Raw genomic sequence first — 20,188 nt, 5'->3', positions numbered from 1 at the left:
GTGTGTGGGTGTTAGTCTCTGTAAGAGACTACTATCGTGAGATATTATGCAAACAACTGAATTTCATTGAACTGCTGTGTATTAAACAAATACTCCAAGTTGTAATTATGGCATCTGTATCTAATGTTTTAGCAGTCATATGAAACAATATGCAAATTATTATATTGATTAGTGTTATGATGAGTATCATTTTAAATGTCAGCCCAGATACTGCTTGTGCTAAATACAGTATCTACACCACCAGAAAACAGAGCTGAATCTCTTGCCGTCTATTTGAACACTTTTTCCCCTTTTTTTAATGCACAACTTATATTTTGTATCAATTTACATGTATTCATTCTTTGGCACAAGTATCTTATTTGCACAATCCCAGATCTAAAGGTGTGGTCATTATGAAGTTGCAGCAGTTGCGATGACGAGGGAAATTTGTGAAACTGTGCCTTTCTAGTTTACGTAAGAATTGAATTGAATAAAGCCCAAACTAGTGTGCCTTAATACTGTGTCTTAATAAGATTATTGTGTCAGAATACCATGCTTAAAAAGAACACTCGGCCTCACTAAAATTTGGCTGTTTTGAGGGCTGGTTCTGTCTCTGGAAAAGGAGCCATTGCTCAACCCATGTCATCTATCACTGGGTCAATAGCAAGTATAGCTTTTGGTACCATGATAGCCAGGGGCAGAATTAGGTGGTTGTGCAGGAGCGAGTGGCTATAAAGATACCATATAATTATTTGGGGAGGCAGTACTTCATCACCAAGCCACGGAATTGCACTTGTCAATTAGTTATGGATATATGTACTGTATGTTACAGACTTTTGGCTTTGACGTGATAGTTCATCTGTGTAGACCAGTCTATTCTTTGAGATTGGTGGATTGTCTCCAGTTTAGCTACCAAGTCACGGGCGGAGATGCTTTGTGTGTAAACAGCAAGTTGCCCAGCAAACATATACAGTTGGGGCCCATATGGGGATAGTTGGGCTTTGAATGGGCATGGGCTTAGAGTGGGCTTCGTTGTTGGGCCTCACTTGGGCAGTAGATGAGTAGTAGATGGGCTAAGGGTGGGCAAACTTTTTGACTTGCGGGCCACAATGGGTTTGAAATTTTGACAGATGGGCCGGACCAGGAGCATTTAGACCTTATAGCACAGTAAACACACACAGATAAATGTACAACCCGATTTACTTATAGTGTGCACTAAGGACTGCGTTTTTCAAATGTGCAAAATCCACTTATTTAAAACAGCTTTTCCAATAGCTTCATTTTTATTGTTTTAGCTCAACTTTTGCTGTGTTTTTATGCTTTGTAAAGTGACCTTGGGTGTTCTGAAAGGTGCTGTTTTTAAATGAAATGTATTATTATTATTATGATTATTATAAAATAGCCCTAATCCAGGTAGTACATTTGCCTCAATGAATATGCAAGATGCGGCATTTACACACTATTTGGCAAAGTGGGAGGAGAAATGTAAATAGATTATAATAGCACATACACTGTGATCTGTCAAACCTGGTGATTGCATCTATTTTTAATAGATTTCAATTCAAGGCGTAAAGTTAAAGAAATCAAGATTTATTGAAAAAAGATGATCACTTTCAACATTCAAAACATATTATTACCCAACGAAATACTCAATGTCAACCATTTCTGCTCCACTGCTGTGCATAAAGGCACACTCAATTAAAAAACGCACTTTCAAACTTTTTTTTCATAACAGAACATAAGTAGAAAAACTCACAAATTTCAGTGGGAACAGTGTTGTTGGTCTCCCTTTTTTGCCAGTACATCAAAGTCTGGAGTTAGTTTTGTTGTGGCAATTCTCAGGATAGATCTGAGGTGTTGGTCAGTTAACTTGGATCTGTGACAGCCTTTATTGATGTTCATGATGCTGAACGTCTGCTCACACACGTAGGTCGAGCCAAACAACACCAGCATCTTCTGTGCCGTCCTCCGTAGGTTTGGAAACGCGGCTTCGTTCAGTGAGGCATAAAAGTCATTCAGTTTAAGAGACTTGAACTTCTCCTTTGAAGCAGAGTCGGACTGAAGATCGATCAGTTCCAACTGCAGCTCCGGCGGTGCCGTTTCAGGCTCTTGTGACAGGGGACAGGACACCAGCTGAAGTGATGAGGCAATTTGTTTAAAATCAGAGAAGCGACGGCAGAATTCTCTGTGCAGGTCGTCCAGTGATTTGCAGTATTTATTCGTGTTTTGGATGGTCCCTTTCTGCACGGCTAGTGTGGGGAAATGAGCGAAAGATTTGTTTGACATTTGTCTGGAGAATGAAATCAGCTTGGATTTGAAGGCGCTCACATTTGTGTACATGTTGTGCACAAACTGATCTTTCCCCTGTAGCTTCACATTCAGCTCATTCAGGTGTGAAAATATGTCCACAGCAAACGCAAAGTCACAAAGCCAGTTCATGTCACTCAACTCGGAATATTCTTCGGATTTTCCCATTAACTCCAAAAACGAGCTAATCTCCTCTTTGAGCTCCCACACTCGTTGTAACACTCTTCCCAAACTTAACCAGCGGACACGAGAGTGGTAAAGTAGGTCCTGGTGACCCGCATCGGTTTCCTCCAACAGTATAACGAACTGACGAGTCCCCTCGCTCGTATGAAGTTAACAAGTTTTACAACTGGATCGACAACGTGATTAAGCTGCAACACAGACTTACACAGAGACTCCTGGTGAATGATGCAGTGAAGGAAAATAACGTCCTGCTCAGGGTTTTGCTCCTTCACTTTATCCTGGATCCTTTTCAGCAGTCCGACGTTTTTTCCTGTTAAATTTGGCGATCCATCCGTGGTGACATTGGAAAGTTTACTCCAAGGAAGCTTCATCCTCTCAATGACAGCGGACACATGTGCATACAAGTCCTCTCCTCGCGTTTTCCCCTTCAGCGACTCCATGCTCAAAAGCTCCTCAGTTATCTCAAAACTGTCGTTTATCCCTCGGATGAAAATTAGGAGCTGAGCAGTGTCTTTTATGTCGTTACTTTCATCAAGTGCCAGTGAATATAACGTAAAGGTCCCCGCCTTTTTATTTAACGTGCTCACTATATCTTCATCAATCAGTTCCACACGGCGAGTCACTGTCCTGCGTGATAAACTGATTTTTTTCAAACTTGCCTTTGGTCTCCAGACACAAGAGACTTGCTGTCTCTACCATGCATTCTTTCAAAAACTCGCCTTTGGAGAAAGGCTTGCTAGCCTTCGGCAATTTGAACGCCAGCAAAAAACCTGCCCTGGTACTTGACTCCTGAATTGAAGTTTGTCGGTGAAAAAAATTCTGCTGAGCCTGTAAATTAGCCGCCAACTGCTTGCTAGCATAATTTGCATGTTTCGTGGCAAAGTGACGGCTGATATTGTACTCTTTAAAAACCGCAACGGCTTCTTGGCATATCAGACAGACAGCCGTTGATCGGACTTCAGTGAAAAAATATCGTGTTGTCCACTCTTTATTAAACACTTGGCCCTCACCGTCCACTTTCCTTTTCTTTGGTCCACTCATTTCTACAGATGGGGTCAGATGGCAACGGGGAAAAGAAAGTAAAGCAAAGATTAATATTCTACACTCCACTGATGTCAGTGCGCCACCCAGTGGCGGCGCCACTAATGGGCCAGGCTGGGCCCGGGCCCACCCATTTTTTCCATTGGCTCACCCATTTTTAACCCGGGCCCACAGTACGTGTGACACATGCGGCTGCATGATAGCCGCTGCTGCCTGTCACGCGCTGAGGACAAAGCGCGTACATCCACCCTCTGACCACTTTTCCATCTCCGTGGGGGACGCAGAGCACACGGTGTTTGTGCAGCAGCTCAAAAAGAAGCCAAAAGCCAATGAGGAAACGCTCATAGAAGTGCTCGACGCACGCCCCGGGGATGTATTCACCAATATGAACAGTCTCCTGCATGTGCGCTCCTCACCTCACCCATGACAACATGTAGAAAGACTATCTTTTGCTGTCAAAAGGATCAAAACACGCTACAGTGCCACAATGTTGACTGATAGACTGAACTCTTTGTCCCTGCTTTCATTCAAAAAAGAATTGACCGATTCTCTGGACTATCAGGACATTATTGCTGTGTTCAACACAAAACCCTGCCTTCTCCTGCTGTAAATGTCCAAATCCAGGAAGAATTGTATTTTATGAATCAGTTATCTTGAGTTAAGCTTACTGCCATTCTCCCGTTTATTTTAATAAATTGCAAACGTTGTTATAAATGTGCCCTGCGTATCTTTCTGTGCGTAAAAGAGCAATTTCTGTGCGTAAACGAGCTTATCAGTGAGACCCCGACCCAGTGATCATATTTTCCGGGTGTGTAGAAGTTACACAGCAGTGACTCTAGTGTAAAACATAATCTGCACAGGAGTCTGAGGGAAGTGGATCCCAACACCAGTCATCCACTGCTCGTACTGCTGCAGCTCGAGAGCGCGTTCTCCAGCTGCACCCGTCACTCACAGCAGTCCTTCACTTTACGTGAGACCGCGCCAGCGATTTTATTTTCTGCGCCCTCATAATTAAAGAAGCGAAATAACGCCATAATATGTGTGTGTTAAGATCGGCAACTTAATCGCTGTCCTTGGTACCCGCGGTAAAGCACTATTAGGGATGTGAAGGGAATTTTTTTTTTTTCATATTTTTTCTGGCCCACCCATTTTTCCGCAGGCCCACCCACAATAAAAATCCTGGCGCCTGCTAGGTGACCGAACAACAACTGACTTACCACATAAACAATTTCAATCTACACTTGTAGCCCTTACTATCGCAAAAAAAACAATTCTTGTTAACTGGAAAAATAAACAAACTCTGAATATCGACCAATGGTCTAACCTCCTCATAAATCACATTTTAATGGAAAAATATCTGCCTCAAATAAAAACCAAATATCAAAATTTATAGAAACATGGTCTACGTATATAGAATTTTTTAACCTAATTCTGGTTACTTAATTCTGCCTGTTAGCGAGAGCCACCACATCGTGATAACTTACATTGATGTTTCTGCATTTGGCAATTTATTATTATATTATATTATTACTATGGGATTTTTTTTAACAGGTTTTAGCTGAACTGATGAATACACACACGCTCGCACGCACGCACACACACACGCACATACACATACTCACCCACATACAAAAAAAATAAAAAAATAAAAAATATATATATAAAAAAATATTTTTTTTTAATAAAAAATAAAAAAGGAGAGCAATGATGACATGTCAAATTGAATGAACAATACTGAGCTCTAGAAAAAAAGAAAAGAAAATATCCTGGTGCCGCGGCTGGCGCCACCTATTTGTGCCCATATAGGACCACCATGAAATCCCTGGCTAAAATTAACTTAGACCCAGCTGGGCAGCCGAGATGGGGGCCATACACCAGCCCATATCCAACCCACATGGGTGTGTTGGCAGGGAAATTAGCCACACTGATATGTTATCTTTTGTCAAAATATAGAATGACTTGCTCATATACAAATTTTATGAAATAGACAGCTTACAAAATATTTACTTGATAGTATAATTTAACATTTGATAGGTGCACTCCAGAAGACCAACTACTGTATTCATTTGCCAGCAATTGAAAAGTAGATTTTACGTATTTCCCATTATATGAGCATCTGATCCGAAATAAATGTGACCCATGTCCATCACGGTCCATCCACAGTTGTGGTCTTGGAATTGTTTTGGATGGTTTCTGAACATTTTATTTACCCTTCCATGCTATATAGTAAACCAGGATGAGCAAGACTCACTGTGATTTCTTTCCTGTGGTGGGAAGGATAGATCCATAATTGAAAATATATTTACACTGCTTGTTTTGCAGATCTTTTTCAGGCTTGTAAAGCTACCAAAGGACAGGCCTAAAATAGTAAGCAGGGTCTCCGGTGCTTTGAGATTAAGAATATGTCAGGGAGGATTAAGTAGAAATGAAAATGTTATGTGGGGACATGAAACTCCAAATCCCTGCTGCATAATGAGGACAAAAGTCAGTAAAAACTGTAGGACTGAATGCAAAAAATGGTTTTGTTTTGCTTGTGTAAGCCATTCCTATATAAAAACTGCGTAGCTGAAATAGAGTGGCTATTTCTTCACTGGTATGACAAAAGTTGACACATTAGAGACTGGGTATTGATCATGCAACAGCTGTGTTGCTTGTGCAAGCAAGACTGCCATGAGCAAACCCCCATTCCACCCACCTTTAAAAATGTGCCACATCAACAAATTCTGCAAGAGGACTGTGACACAATATTAGCGTAGCCGTCACCCCACATGTGTATATTTTAGACATGTCAAATGAATATATATATTTTTTTAATCACATTAATCACATCTTAGAATTTTGGTTAGTAATAATAACTAGAAAAATTCCCGCGGAAATTTTGAATGGGACTGCTGACTCTTGCAAGGTGGAAAGACGCATGTAGTACTTGTAGCAATAGTAGTAGTAGTATAGTAGTAGGACTTTTAGTAGTAGCACTTGTAAAAAGCAGTATTTAAATAGCAGTCCATTCCATTTAATAAAAAAAAAAAATAATTAAAATAATAATAATAAAGTGTTTTTTTTTGAAAATGTATTTAAAAATATGTAAATGAGCTGTACAGTTTAAAATTTAAACGACTGGAATCGGTCAAGAAATGTGGACGTTAACCATAATCAACATAAACTAAAAGTATCTTACTGTCCCTTTAAGAAACATGCACATTCACGCACACACATTCAACTGAAATGAATGAGAGACGCACACCTCAAACAAAAGCCTCTCACGACTTAACGGTTCAAGATGCAGATTCAAGAAATGGCTCGTTAGAACGGCAAGGGTTTAGGAAACGTAAGCATGTTCTCATTTTCTTAATCGGATGAAAAATGACCAAATGAGAGCAGGTTGAAAACGTATGATTTAGAAAAAAAGAAGAGAGAAAGGCGCCGAAATTAACATGGAAAAGATAGGCAAAAAGTCCGACTTCTCCTCACTTAAAGTGATAATAAAGGTACTAAATGACACCTTAGCCAAATAAAAGTAGCTTTGTCTGAAAGCAGACCCTTGTCACTACAAAATGTGAGAATTTGATGTCTAGTGAGCAAAGATTGTGGCCATGGTGACGAGTTGAAGTGAAACTTTTGGAAATAGATTTTTTGGTTCCCGCCACTCAAAGCCTAATTGCTCCACTGAAGCCCATCCAATACACACCAATGTTAAAAGGCTATTTCGCTCACTGTCTTTGAACCCGCACAGAGGGGAGAGTTTACATTCCTTAAAAAAGACACTGATCTAAAGATGGGAAAAATTGCTACAAAATGAGCTAAAATTCATATCGGTCGATTAACGTATGCGCGCGCAGCGTGTCTTGGAAAAAGGTGCTTGATGTGTGATTTTGTCTTTCCTTTTCCCATTCATTCTCATGGGACTTTTTGGGGGACTTTTTTGGGAATTGCGTCGCCATGGTAACTGGGAATTCCGAGAAAAGTAATGCTGCGCCGAGTCAGATCGAGCCGCATCGTTTGATACCTCATTTGTCCCGGTGCGATCTACGGTACGTGCCGCATTTTTGCGGAAAAATCTGTGGAATAAAATATAAAAAGAAAAAGAAACACAACAATAAACCCTTTTTCTAGGATAGTAATATGGGCCTGCTTGCTTCGCTCAGCAGTCCCATGATTAACATTAGCGAGAACTATAACAATGTCAAAGTGAAAAAGCAGTCCGAAAAAGGTATGTTTTAAGTCTGGTTTTAAAAAGTGTTAATGAATCTATATTACGGATGTCAGGTGGTAGTGCATTTCAAAGACGGGGAGCAAAGTGGCTGAAAGCTCTGTCCCCGACGGTGGACAGGCGGGCAAAAGGGATTGAGAGGTGGAGGCCAGATGAAGATCTGAGAGAGCATGAAGGTGTGGCAATGTGAAGAAGGTCCTTAAGATAACGGGGAGCAAGGTTATTTATGGCCTTAAAAGTGCAGATCAGTATTTTGTATTGGATGCGGAAACGGGCAGGAAGCCAATGAAGTTTTTGCAGGACTGGAGTAATGCGGTGCATGGAAAGGGTCCTTGTAATAATGCGAGCAGCAGAGTTCTGGAGAAGTTGTGATTTGATGGGGAGACCAAGCAGAAGAGAGTTACAATAATCCAGGCGAGAAGTGACGAGCCTGTGAACAAGGACAGCAGCAGTGTGTGGTGTGATAGATGGGCGCAGACGATTTATTTTGCGTAAATGGAAGTATGTAGATCGGGTGATGTTGTTTATGTGTGACTGAAAAGAAAGTGGGCTGTCAAGGATCACACTCAGGCTTTTAACCTGAGAGGAGGGGGAAACAGAGAAATTGTCAAGTGCAATGGAAAAACGTTTTGGCTTAAGTGGACTTAGTACCAATCAATAGGATTTCAGTTTTGTTACTGTTAAGTTGAAGAAGATTTGATGACAACCATTGTTTGAGTTCGAAAACACAGTCAGTAAGGGAGGAAGGAGGGAGTGGCGTTAGGGTTAGTAGAGAGGTAGAGCTGGGTGTCATCCCAGATCATGATTAATCACTTAATTAAAATGGCTTGTTATCAAAAAAATTTGCCCGCCAAATTTGAAGAGCTTCTCTTGAATTACGTGTTCATTCTTTCTACATTTAATATTATGAGGACGTCTTCAACATTTTTTGATGCACTGCACTACTGCACACTATCATCCTCCTCTTTTTCAAAACAGTTAATTATTTGCATAGTTTAAAATGAAAAAAATGACCTCAATGTTTTGACAGGAGCATTCTGAATGTCATATGCAAACATTTATTAAATTCTTTACTTTAATGCATGTAGTTATGTTTATTGCTCAAGAACAACCTGTGCTACCTTTAAAAGGAACCCCGACTGTAATGACAAGTTTGCTCTATATAATTTATTTGGTTGTTACTAACATAACTATGAGATTCATTTTTCAAAAATCATTTCCAGTTGAATACATTTTGTAGAAACTTAATTGGACGTACGCCGCCATTGTTATTTACGTTGCAATGCATTCAGTGCGTAGTGAGGTAGAATGGCGGCTGGCTCTCTGCCGAGCGATGTGAAACACGTATGAAGAAAGCAAGGTAAGCCTCTGTAGCGTCCCTAAAGAAACGATATGCGATTGGGAGAGTCACCCCTCGCCCACGCCATGCTCTCATCATTCACCAGACGCATTCAAGAGTTTTGATCGTCCCTTTAGGAAAGCTACAGAGGCTTGCATTGCTTTCTTTATAGGCGTTTCACATTCCTCGGCAGAGAGCCAGCTGCTTTTTTTTTTGCAGATTTTACGTCACTACGCATTGAATGCCTTTGAATGACTTTGACAGCGCTAGTATATTTTAAATGTATTATTCGTATTTATGAAAATTATTACTGTCTTGGTTTTGCCATATTTACCACAACACTTTTACCAAAACTCTTTGTGTTAGTTTAAAGACCCTGTAAAGTGAATTCTGAGATTTTTAATACATGGTGCTTGAAGACAATTGTTGAAAATGTGCAAATACTGAGAATAATGTAGTACTAAATAGTTTAGCAATAGCGTTCAACTATTTCACCATATCAGTTGTTCAGAATGCATGAGTAGCCAAATGTTTCAATTGATGTAAATCAAATTTCCCACTGCGGTAATATGACGTATTTAAACAAGGAAATATCACAAGGAGTGACAATAAAAGAACCAAACCTTGTCTGATGATGCCTCAGAAGATGAAATGTAAGCTAAATCGAGCTCGATCTTCAAAGTTGAGGCTGATTTCATCTGTTGAGAGGTCAAACTTCCTAAACTTTTAAAGAGTTCAAAAATCGGATGATGTCCATCCATCCATCCATTTTCTTTACCGCTTATCCTCACAAGGGTCGCGGGGGTTGCTGGAGCCTATCCCAGCTGGCTTCGGGCAGTAGGCGGGGTACACCCTGAACTGGTTGCCAGTCAATTGCAGGGCACACATCGGATGATGTCCTTACATACAATTAAAATGGACATTCCAGTGATCTTTTAACAGTTCCTGAAAATTTGGGGTCAATATCTTTTTTCCAAGGTACTGGTTGCTGTGGACATTTGAAAGATACAAAGAAAAACTTTAAACCCATTTTTCTCAAAACTAGGGATTTCAACCTGGCAACGTTACAATTGTCGTAACTTTGCCTGATCTCTTTTTTGCACACTGTTGGCATTCTCTTGATAAGCTTCAAGAGGTAGTCACCTGAAATGGTTTTCCAACAGTCTTGAAGGAGTTCTCAGAGGTGGTAATGCCAAGAGTGTGCAAAGCAGTAATCAGAACAAAGGGTGGCTATCTTGAAGAAATCAGAATATAAAATACATTTTCAGTTTTTTCACCTTTTTTTAAGTACATAACTCCACGTGTTCATTCATAGTTTTGATGTCTTCAGTGAGAATTTACAATGTAAATAGTCATGCGAATAAAGAAAAAACATTGACTGAGAAGGCGTGTCCAAACGTTTGACCATCATTCATTGATAGTCCTCCATTTTCTTCCAAGCCAAACCAACCTGTAATCGTCGGTCCGCTGTTTTATTTTACACGTACTTTATATTATATTATTATATATTTATATTTATCTATTTTAGGACCGACCGTCAGTATTGAAGTACCGTCCGTCACTGGCGTCAATAGTCTTTAAAGTCGAGAGAGAAAAAGCACAGATACTTCCCTTAGTCTACTGTTGCCAAGTAAATTCACAATATAAACAATTCACATTAATGAAACACATCATTAAACTTGTTGGCATATTAGCTGTAGCCAAAATTACACACGAGCATACACATATGATATTTACATCTCCTTGAATCGAACATTGAATAAACAAAACAAAAAAAAACACAAAAAACATACTGTGTGTGCCATGTAACCCAGTAGGAGTCTCTCTCTCTCTCTCTCTCTCAAAAAAAAATTGCGATTGTGATACCATTATTTTTTTTCAAGGTATTTTTCAATTATCCAACAAGCAATTATTTACAATAAACAACATCAAATCTATTATAGAGACCAGGATATTAAGATAAAGACCAATGAAGCTTTAATATCAAAGTTTTTTTTACTACTGCAATTACAGGTTGAAACTTACTAAATAGATTAACATTTAGTATTGTTCAGCTAAAAACATACAATTATTGCCCATGTAGCTCAGACGCACGTTTGTAACAAAGAGTATCGTAAAAGGGTATAAGAAATAATACGATTCCTAAAAGTTAGATAAAGTTTATCACAATTAATTGCACGTACTGAGAGGTAGAAGCAATTTATTGTACCTTTCAATTAAAAACTGGGAGGTAGGGTAGGTTATTGACCATATAGTTAACGCTGTGTTGGAAATAATGGCGTTAAAACTAACGGCGTACGAAACTCCGTTATTTTTTTATAAAGGAAGTAATCAAATTATTTTCCTCATATTTGAAACGCTGTTATCGTTATTGTACGTTAAATGCATTGCGTTACAATTGGTTTATTAGTTTCAAGGCTCAAAATAAGCTTACAGCAGGTTGCACAGTCATGTGCGCTTTTCCGTTAAGCTTGCTCTGCTCCGAGTCCATTCAAGAAAATGTCATTTGCGCACAGTTAGATACACTGTTGTTTTTGCACCTCATCACAATAAAGGTGTTTTGACAGCTGGAATGTGTAGTCACTTTCTTTAGAAGTGCCGTATCAGATTTGATCATTAGCCTGGAGTTAAACAGGAGTGATCCCACCTTGGAGAGCTGTTCCACCAAGCGGACTGGCATTAATCATGGCTCCAACATGACAGATGTCAATTGAAACAAAGGAGGCAACTATCAAACTTTTTAAAGAAGGTAAATCATCTTGCAAGGTTGCAAAATATTTTGGTTGTTCACAGTCAGCTGTCTGTAAGATCTGGAACAAGTTCAACCAACATGGGAAGGTTGTTCAAGCCAAGCATACTGGTAGACCAAGGAAGACAACATCTTGAAAACACACAAATCATAGTAAAACAAATGGGAGGTAAATGGAGTGAATGTGACAGAACTGTAAGAAACTGCCTAAATAGGATTTACATATAGAAAAACAAAACGAAAGACACCACTTAAACACGAAGAAAAAAAAAAACATAGAATGGACTAAGAAAACTACACCAACTTTCCAACAAGCTGTGGACCTCCAGCAAGCAAAATAGTGAAGCGATGTGGCCATAGATTGTGTAACTCGGACACGAGGAATCCACAAAGTGGAGTGATGTCTTCAATGGATTAGACAGTGTGGATGGCGGCACCCCTAGCTAAATATCTCTAAAACAAGCATTCCTACGTTTGCTCCAAAGTAAGACTATAATGGGCTAGGCCAGAGGTGGGCAATCTCGGTCCTCGAGGGCCGGAGTCCTGCAGGTTTTGTAAGTTTCTCACTTACAACACAAGCTGATTCCAATCAACAGGATCGTTATCAGGCTTATGCAGAGCTTGCTGATGAGCTGATCATATATCAGCTGTGTTGGAGAAGGGCAACACGCAAAACCTGCAGGACTGCGGCCCTCGATGCCCACCTCTGGGCTAGGCTAAAGCTAACTAGCAACCAAACGAGCTAAAACTGTTATCAAATTTACCGTAGCTCTAGAGGCAAGATCACCCACAAAACTAGACATCAAAGTTGTACTTATGATAATTTAATTTTAATATTGTATATTATCAGGATATCATTATCATCGGCCATTCATCACCTAATTTGGCAAGCACTTTTGCATTTTCTGCGAATTCTTTATGACACAACACCTCGTAAAAATTAACAATTCCGAAATTACGTCACAAATCAAAATGGCTGTCTTATGCTGCATTCGAGGAAGGTTTGAATTCATATTTATCTCATTCGGGGTGACCCAGTTCCTCCCTTAAAGCGTTTAAGGCAAATGTTAACAACAGAGATGACTGATTCCGATAAATTCTTTGTTGTTCTGGTTAACACAGTCATTCAAAATCACGTTGTGCCATATATATATGTATGTATATATGTATATCATGTATGTCATGTATATAGCTTGTATTTACATTAGCCTCAATTGCTTTGAGGTCGAAACTGACACAATCCGAGTGGGATCAATCCGATTTCCCACTTTCATCGAATGGAGCATGTTTCTTCCTTTTGCTCTCTACTCATTGAAAAGCATTGGACTTGTACTTTGATTTGTGAGGATTATTTTGATTTGAAAATGTGATAAATGTTGTTTGACTACTATAACAATATGCTTGGTTTGTATTGCTAGTCAAAGGCAAAAGCTATAGGCCTACAATACACTGTGGAAATAGCAGAATTGTTAATGCATTGTTTATCTTGATCATTGTTTTAAATGTTGGTTGGTCAACTTGACGTCCTAGTAGGTAGTTTACCCTGGGTCTCATACTGGGACCTTTGTGATGTTTAATCAATTTACACAAAGTGAACATAGCATCGTAACAGGCCCTTTGAACTTATTTTGTTTTGTTCTTTCATGTAGCATTTTGTGTTACCTCAGAGTAAACAACCATTCTGTTACAGACGGAGGAAAAGAAGCATGTAATCAGTTTACAGGTACATTTCTTAAAAATGGGAATTATTTTTGAGAGATTACAATTTCCAGAATCTCCTGAAAGACGCTGTTGTTTTACCAGACATATCTTGAAACCTGTATGATTTAGCCTCAATAGGTGTGAAGTCCGCTTTTTTGTTATTATTTGTAATAACAGAGCCCGCCCTCTTCTTTACGTGTACAAATCACGGAGCTCTACAAGTACAGCAGCAGAAAAACCACTTGTGACTCCTAGTGGCGACTTCTTTGACTACAAGTTGTCATTTCTATAGGTACAAATCACGACTTTTACAAATACAAATTTACACTTTTTTGTACAGGTACAATTTTTTTTGTACAGGTACAAATCACGACTTTTACAGCTACACTTTTTTTTTTTTACAGGTACCAATTTTTTTTTTACAGATACAATTTTTTTTTTTTACAGGTACAAATCACGACTTTTACAGAAACAAATTTATACTTTTTTCTACAGGTATTTTTTTTTTAAAAATACGACTAAAACATTTTTTTTACAGGTACAAGTTACTTTTGCACCATATTTACCTCCATAGAAAAATTACCAACACAAATATGTCACACTCGGTTTTTTTTTTACAGTTAAGTACCCACCTATTTAAAAAAAATATATTTAAAATTGTTATGAAATTACTCATCAATGACAAAAAAATGCAACCATATTTCTATTAGGTTAAAATTAACAACATATTATACACTTTATTATAAATTTAGATATAAATTGCAATTAATTTGCAATTAATCATGAGTTAATTATTGAAGTCATGCGATTAACTACGATTAAAATCTTAATTCTCTCTCTTTCTCTCTCACTCTCTCTCTCGCTCTCTCTCGCCAAATTGTGATTTATGAGGTTTCAGTCTGACACCAGCGTTGTTTAATTTATTTTGTCTTCACTAGCATATTTGGTATTGGAGACATCTTTAGTCTTATGCTACTTTTTAATATTATGATACATTGATACTTGGATCACATTGTTAACTACATTTATCAGGTAACTAGTGTCTATATTGAGATATGTTTTTTAAGATAATCCTCCCAACGGAGCATATCCGGATCTCTTAAACTTGTTCAGGAATCTCCTCTTGCTCTGGGTCCTACTCAGGTTCTAGCATACTGTTATATACGTGGCTGTCTGTACCACTGTACTTTTTAGGGTAGCCGTGGATTCACACGCAGTAGTAGTCGTCATCATGCAAAGTTGTCCTTGCTTTAGGCCACAAAGTGGTAGATTAAAGTAAGCAGTTCATGATTAATAAAACAGCCCTCCCCAAATTGGCTGTTCTGACGAGGGCTGTTTAGAAAAATCTCACACCAGCTTCTTCTATGTTCACTCTTGACAGGACCTCCTTCTGCGCCACAGAATCTAGTCTACAATATCAACCATACAACACTTAGTCTGGAGTGGAGTCCACCGGCCGACGCTGGTGGCCGCAACGATGTCACTTACAGGGTTAGGTGCCGGCATTGTAGCTGGGAACCTGAAAAGTGTAAACCATGTGGGCCAAATGTCGGCTACTTCCCTGCAAAGTCACAATTAACGGACACCTATGTGAACATCGTTGACCTCCTGGCTCATGCAAACTACACTTTTGAGGTGGAGGCTGTAAACGGGGTGTCTGATCTAAGCCGCACGCAGAGGCTGTTTGCTACAGTTAGCATCGCCACTGGACAAGCAGGTAAGGACTGACATCTAATAATTTATTCAACTTTTAATAGGTGTAAAAGCTAGGTATGAAAAAAAACAGACCAAGAGTTTGCCAATTTAGAAACACATGCCTGCCAAAGTGAATTAATTACTGCAATTTATTTGCTCAGGCTCGTCTTAGTCAATGAGCAAGTGCGGAGGGATATATTTTATAGTGTGAAGCCGCTTTGGTCTTACTGTATGATGTGATGTGAGCAATATTAACAGATGTGACTCAGGTCCATGTCCCAATCAAGTCCCAAGTAAGCTGCAACTCACTGCAGTAGTAAGTTTTAAGTGCTAAGTCACACTACAGTCATGCCTACATTATCAAGTTTTTGTTTCGAAAATGTGTGTATTCATTATACTTTCATGAACTGTTGTGTGTATACTTTTTTTTTTTTTCATTTCTAGTAACATGATCCTAAGGCTGATCCTAAGGCTCTCTCATCTGGTCTCTTTTCAAGACTGCAAAACATTGCCAAGAGTGTTCGCCAGAACCTCATCACCCATTTGTATGCTTGCAAACCGTTTTTGTAGTCGTAAAGAAAATTTTTAACTAGTTAAAAATTTGATAGCGGCAAGAAAAACTGTTTGGGAGCATAAAAATGGTTTATTTAGCTCTGCGTTGATGGAATACCCCTCATGACTGAAACTAAAGTAACATAATCTCAAACAAAACCCAAAACATGACAGAAGAAAATAAAACTAAGCAAGACCCAACCCAAATCATGACAGTAAATGTTTGTGACCACCCGCCAAAACTAATTTTAACCCACATTTGGCGGGTTGGTGGGTGTTAATTTAGAGCCCTGATTCAACATTACACATTTACATTGTTTCAAACAATACACCATTACACATGGGCCTTATTGCATATTTATACATGATGGCAAGAAGTACAGTAGTACAGCCATTTAAAAATCTTGAAAAAGAACTGCCGCCCCAACATCTTTAGTGTCTTTGCATTATTAGAGTAATAGTTTTTAATGTTTTGTTGGTATTGTGTCATTTTCTGTCATGTTTGTAAATGTTACTGCACATTGTGAACGTTGCACTGAAGCTCAATTAGAAGAAAATTGCAAATCGAATCAAAATCACAATATATGTCAGAAACAAATCACAATTGAGTGTTTACCTAAAACTGTTCAGCCCTAATTCTCATAAATGTAGACGGTAAAAACACGACATAGACATAGGATTGGTGTCCGAGCTCCATGTATTGCTTGTACAACTCACAGAAGAATAGAAGTGGCAGATCCAGAAAGTAAACACCCTGCCACAGTTTGACTTTAGTCACAGGTACTTCTACTCAACCGGCAGTAAATGAGCCGGTTGAGGAGAAGCACATGTGGCTAAAGCCAAACTATGGCTGGGTTAGTTGCTGCTTCATCTGCCTTCATTTTATTCAATGGAACTCACCATACTCCTCCAAGTGTTCTTCAAATGTCGGATTAAATTTGTTGTGTTGAAATTATTATTTTTTGTGCTCCCTGCACGAGGTATCTTTGTGGCATGTGTTACACCCTAGAATGCAAACTCGAAACTCATTTCACAAATAGCATAAAAATTCCACACGGCATGTCTGCTAACTGCTGCTGCTGTTGAAAGGATGGGGAAGGCCTTGGCTCAGGGAGTAGAGACAGTCGTTCAGTAACCAGAAGGTCGCCTGTTCGATCCCTGCTCTCCCCAAGTCGTCATGTGCCATGTCCTTGGGCACTTCACACACATTGCCTCCAGTGCTAATCACACTGGTGTATGCTAGGTGTGAATGTTTGGTGGTGGTCGGAGGGGACGTAGGCGCACGCTGGCAACCACGCTTCCGTCAGCCTGCCCCAGGGCAGCTGTGGCTACCTAAGTAGCTTACCGCCACCACAGTGTGAATGTGTGAGTGCATGAATAATGTATCCATTCCATTATAAAATTTATTTGAGTGTCTAGAAAAGCGCTATATAAATCTGATGTATTATTAACAATGCACACAGGCTGCTCTCTCGTGGCAGCACGCTACAATGTATGAGCTGGTGATTGTAATATCTATTTTTTCATGAAAATCATCACCAATAGCCAATGGGACAGAGCACCAAAACTTGCCATCACTGTTAATGCTCCCTGATTCTCAATTGGAATTGACTTCACCTCTCTCCCTGTCTTTTGAGGTTGTAAAGCCTGTGTGATGGTGATTAATGAAAGTATAAACATTTTTGTATATACTGAAATGGTGTATTTTATAGCTGTAGTCTCAGGCTTTTGTCAAGTGCTTTTGGTTCCAGTGGATATGTTGAACTTTACAGAATTAAATTCTCTTTGGAATGCAGGTATTGTGTTCTTTCTACCTAAGGTTTTCAGGGCCACTGATTGTTGATGTAGCATCGGATGAACTCATTCACTCCCAGCAATTCTCACTGAAGCAACCCCCTTCGCTCCTGGCTGTTTTACTTGATTTTGACAGATTTTGCAAGGCCCACAGAATATTGTGTTCTATTGCATCAGGAAAAAATATATTTGTATCTGTTTCCGTTTTTCATCAATTAGCAATAAAATATAGCTAAGTTTCATCATTATTCACGAACCTGCTGAAAACACTGGTGGAAAGAGCTTGTTGCAACATGGACCTGGCTGATCTCTTATACCCTGCTGCCACCCACTGTCCATTTTTTGTAATAACTACCGTTGCTTTAAGCAACCTCTTCATGTCAGAAGCTGCATCAAAGCCTTCTGTATGCTCTAGCATAAAAAAATAAATAAAACAAAATTATACATTTTTGGGTTTGAATGAGTAAATGACTTGGTTCGTGCATGTAGGAACAAAGTTCTTATTCTTATCATGTATTTTCTTCTCTCAGCAGCACCATCACTGGTCAGTGAGGTCATCAAGGAGAAAGTGCAGCAGCGCAGCATTCAGCTTTCATGGCAGGAGCCTCGACAACAGAATAGTGTCATCACGGAATATGAAATCAAATACTATAAAAAAGTATGTCAATGTTTCTCTTTCTTTGTACTGTATAATGTATACTGCATGTGTATGTATTAGGGCTTGGTGATATATCGTTAATGAATCGTAATCGAGATATGAATATTCAAGATTAATATCAAAATTAGGATATTGTGAAACTGCCCCGCTTGCGTTGCAAGTAAAGCATATTATGCCAACCAACCACATACCTCCTTTCAAGTTTGGCGTTGATCAACAGCTAAGGCCAGCCAATGACAAACATCTTGCGGAGGGAGCAGGGGGGAAGACACACACATCTTCTGTTCGACAGCCACAGCGTACATGAGACAAATTCACTTCCGGGTCAGCGAGAGACAGCCGTGTGCCGGCCTCAAGCCATTGAATACAATATATAAGATACACAAATTCTGTGTTTTACCACATTACCTGACTATCATTTCACATGTACGAATGTACAGTTAATGGCGAAGCTTGTGGTGCATTCAAGTGAATGGGAATGAGGCTCACTTTTCAATACTGTACAGTATATCCACACTTTCTCATGGTTATCGGCCACGTCATATTTTTGTATCTTGACTTCCACTGTTTTCTCAAGTGGATTACAAAAAGTTATACAATGCAACGTATTGCATGTGGAGGCCAAAAGTTGGATCCAGGCTGAGGCTGACACAGTTGACATCCCTGGGATTTCTCATGTTACAACGTTTGCAATTAAGTGGCAAACTTATATTTTATATTTTAGTCATATTTATGTATGTTCAGTTAAGCCACACAACATATGCATGGACAGATTGTAGAACAACACACACAGTGATGCAGTTAACACACCCACACATGCACACAACTACACAACACTTAAGTTGATTTTGTTAACCCTTTAGTGGCCACCATATTTGTTTGGCACACTAACTTTAGAATGCTTTAAATTTAATTTAACTTGTTTAGAAGTTAACTTCATATCACTAAATGTTGTCTTATACTTGTTGTACATATGTAATGCACAAAAAGAACAATTAAAGACTATTTGGGGTGGGGGGGGGGATTATGCACTTGAAGTAGGGCTCCCAGCAAGATGCAAATTTTTCGAAAACCACCCCTCGCTTACAAGATATTTCTGGTTAGTTTTTCAAAGGTTGGAATGTTTTTTTTTGGTCATATTGTTTATGAATGTCTATTGAACATAACCAAGTAACTTTTTGAAGGAAAATACAAAATAAAGGGTTGAAATATTTTTTCAAAAACAAGCTGTGCCATACGAGACGTAACAATAGGACACATGCTGTCTGCCTCTACAAACATTCTGTGCATTGTGGACTCAGACAATAGGTGACTTTCACACACAAAGTAGCTGTAGTATTCATATATCCTGTGTTTCAGTGACTCTAATGACACAATTCATTGACATATTATTGCCCAACCATACAAATGCAAGTATGGAAGCAAGCCTTATTGTCTTGTGTAACCAAAGAATGGCATTGGTAAATCAGTGACTGAACTTTACTGATTTCTGTAGACAAAGACAAGTTGATGGACCATGTTGAATATCAAAAAGTCCCTTTTCCTGTGGATGAAGTATTGAGTCCAAGCTCTCGATTTACCAGTTGATCTATGTTCCTACTCTCACCTATGGTCACGAGCTGTGGGTCGTGACCGAAAGAACAACATCCCGGATACAAGTTGTGAGAAGCTCGGTCATCCGGGAGGAACTCAGAGTTAAGCCGCTGCTCCTCCACATTGAGAGGAACTAGTTGAGGTGACTCGGGCATCTGGTTCGGATGCCTCCTGGACGCCTCCCTCGGCTGGCCTGGGAACACCTTGGGATCCTGCCGGTGGAGCTGGTTGAAGTGTCTGGGCAGAGGGAAGTCTGGGCTTCCCTGCTGAAGATCCTGCCCCTGCAACCTGACCCCGGATAAGCGATAGATAATGGATGGACATTGACATGTGTGTCCCACCATTCAATCTAATGCAAGAGTGGGGGTGGAGAGATGACGTCTGAAC

At 39.4% G+C, this 20,188-nt stretch overlaps 1 protein-coding gene across 12 annotated transcripts in view; it reads left to right on the top strand.

Moving 5' to 3' along the window:
- Window positions 1–20,188, top strand: part of epha7 (eph receptor A7) — a 148,537-nt gene that overhangs the window by 28,595 nt on the left and 99,754 nt on the right. For 10 of the 12 annotated variants that reach the window (XR_013289320.1, XR_013289321.1, XR_013289323.1 and 7 more), the window contains 2 exons: window positions 14,891–15,226; window positions 18,081–18,208. Coding sequence is in view for 7 of the 12 variants with exons in the window: in XM_077551869.1 (XP_077407995.1) it covers window positions 14,891–15,226; window positions 18,081–18,208 (464 nt within the window). In the remaining 5 variants the exon portion in view is untranslated. The remainder of the gene's footprint in view (window positions 1–14,890; window positions 15,227–18,080; window positions 18,209–20,188) is intronic. The other 2 variants (XR_013289324.1, XM_077551868.1) reach the window with 1 other exon arrangement.

Source organism: Vanacampus margaritifer, chromosome 19 (assembly GCF_051991255.1).
Source record: "Vanacampus margaritifer isolate UIUO_Vmar chromosome 19, RoL_Vmar_1.0, whole genome shotgun sequence".
NCBI lineage: Eukaryota > Metazoa > Chordata > Actinopteri > Syngnathiformes > Syngnathidae > Vanacampus > Vanacampus margaritifer.
This window is presented reverse-complemented; position numbering and strand designations above follow the sequence as displayed.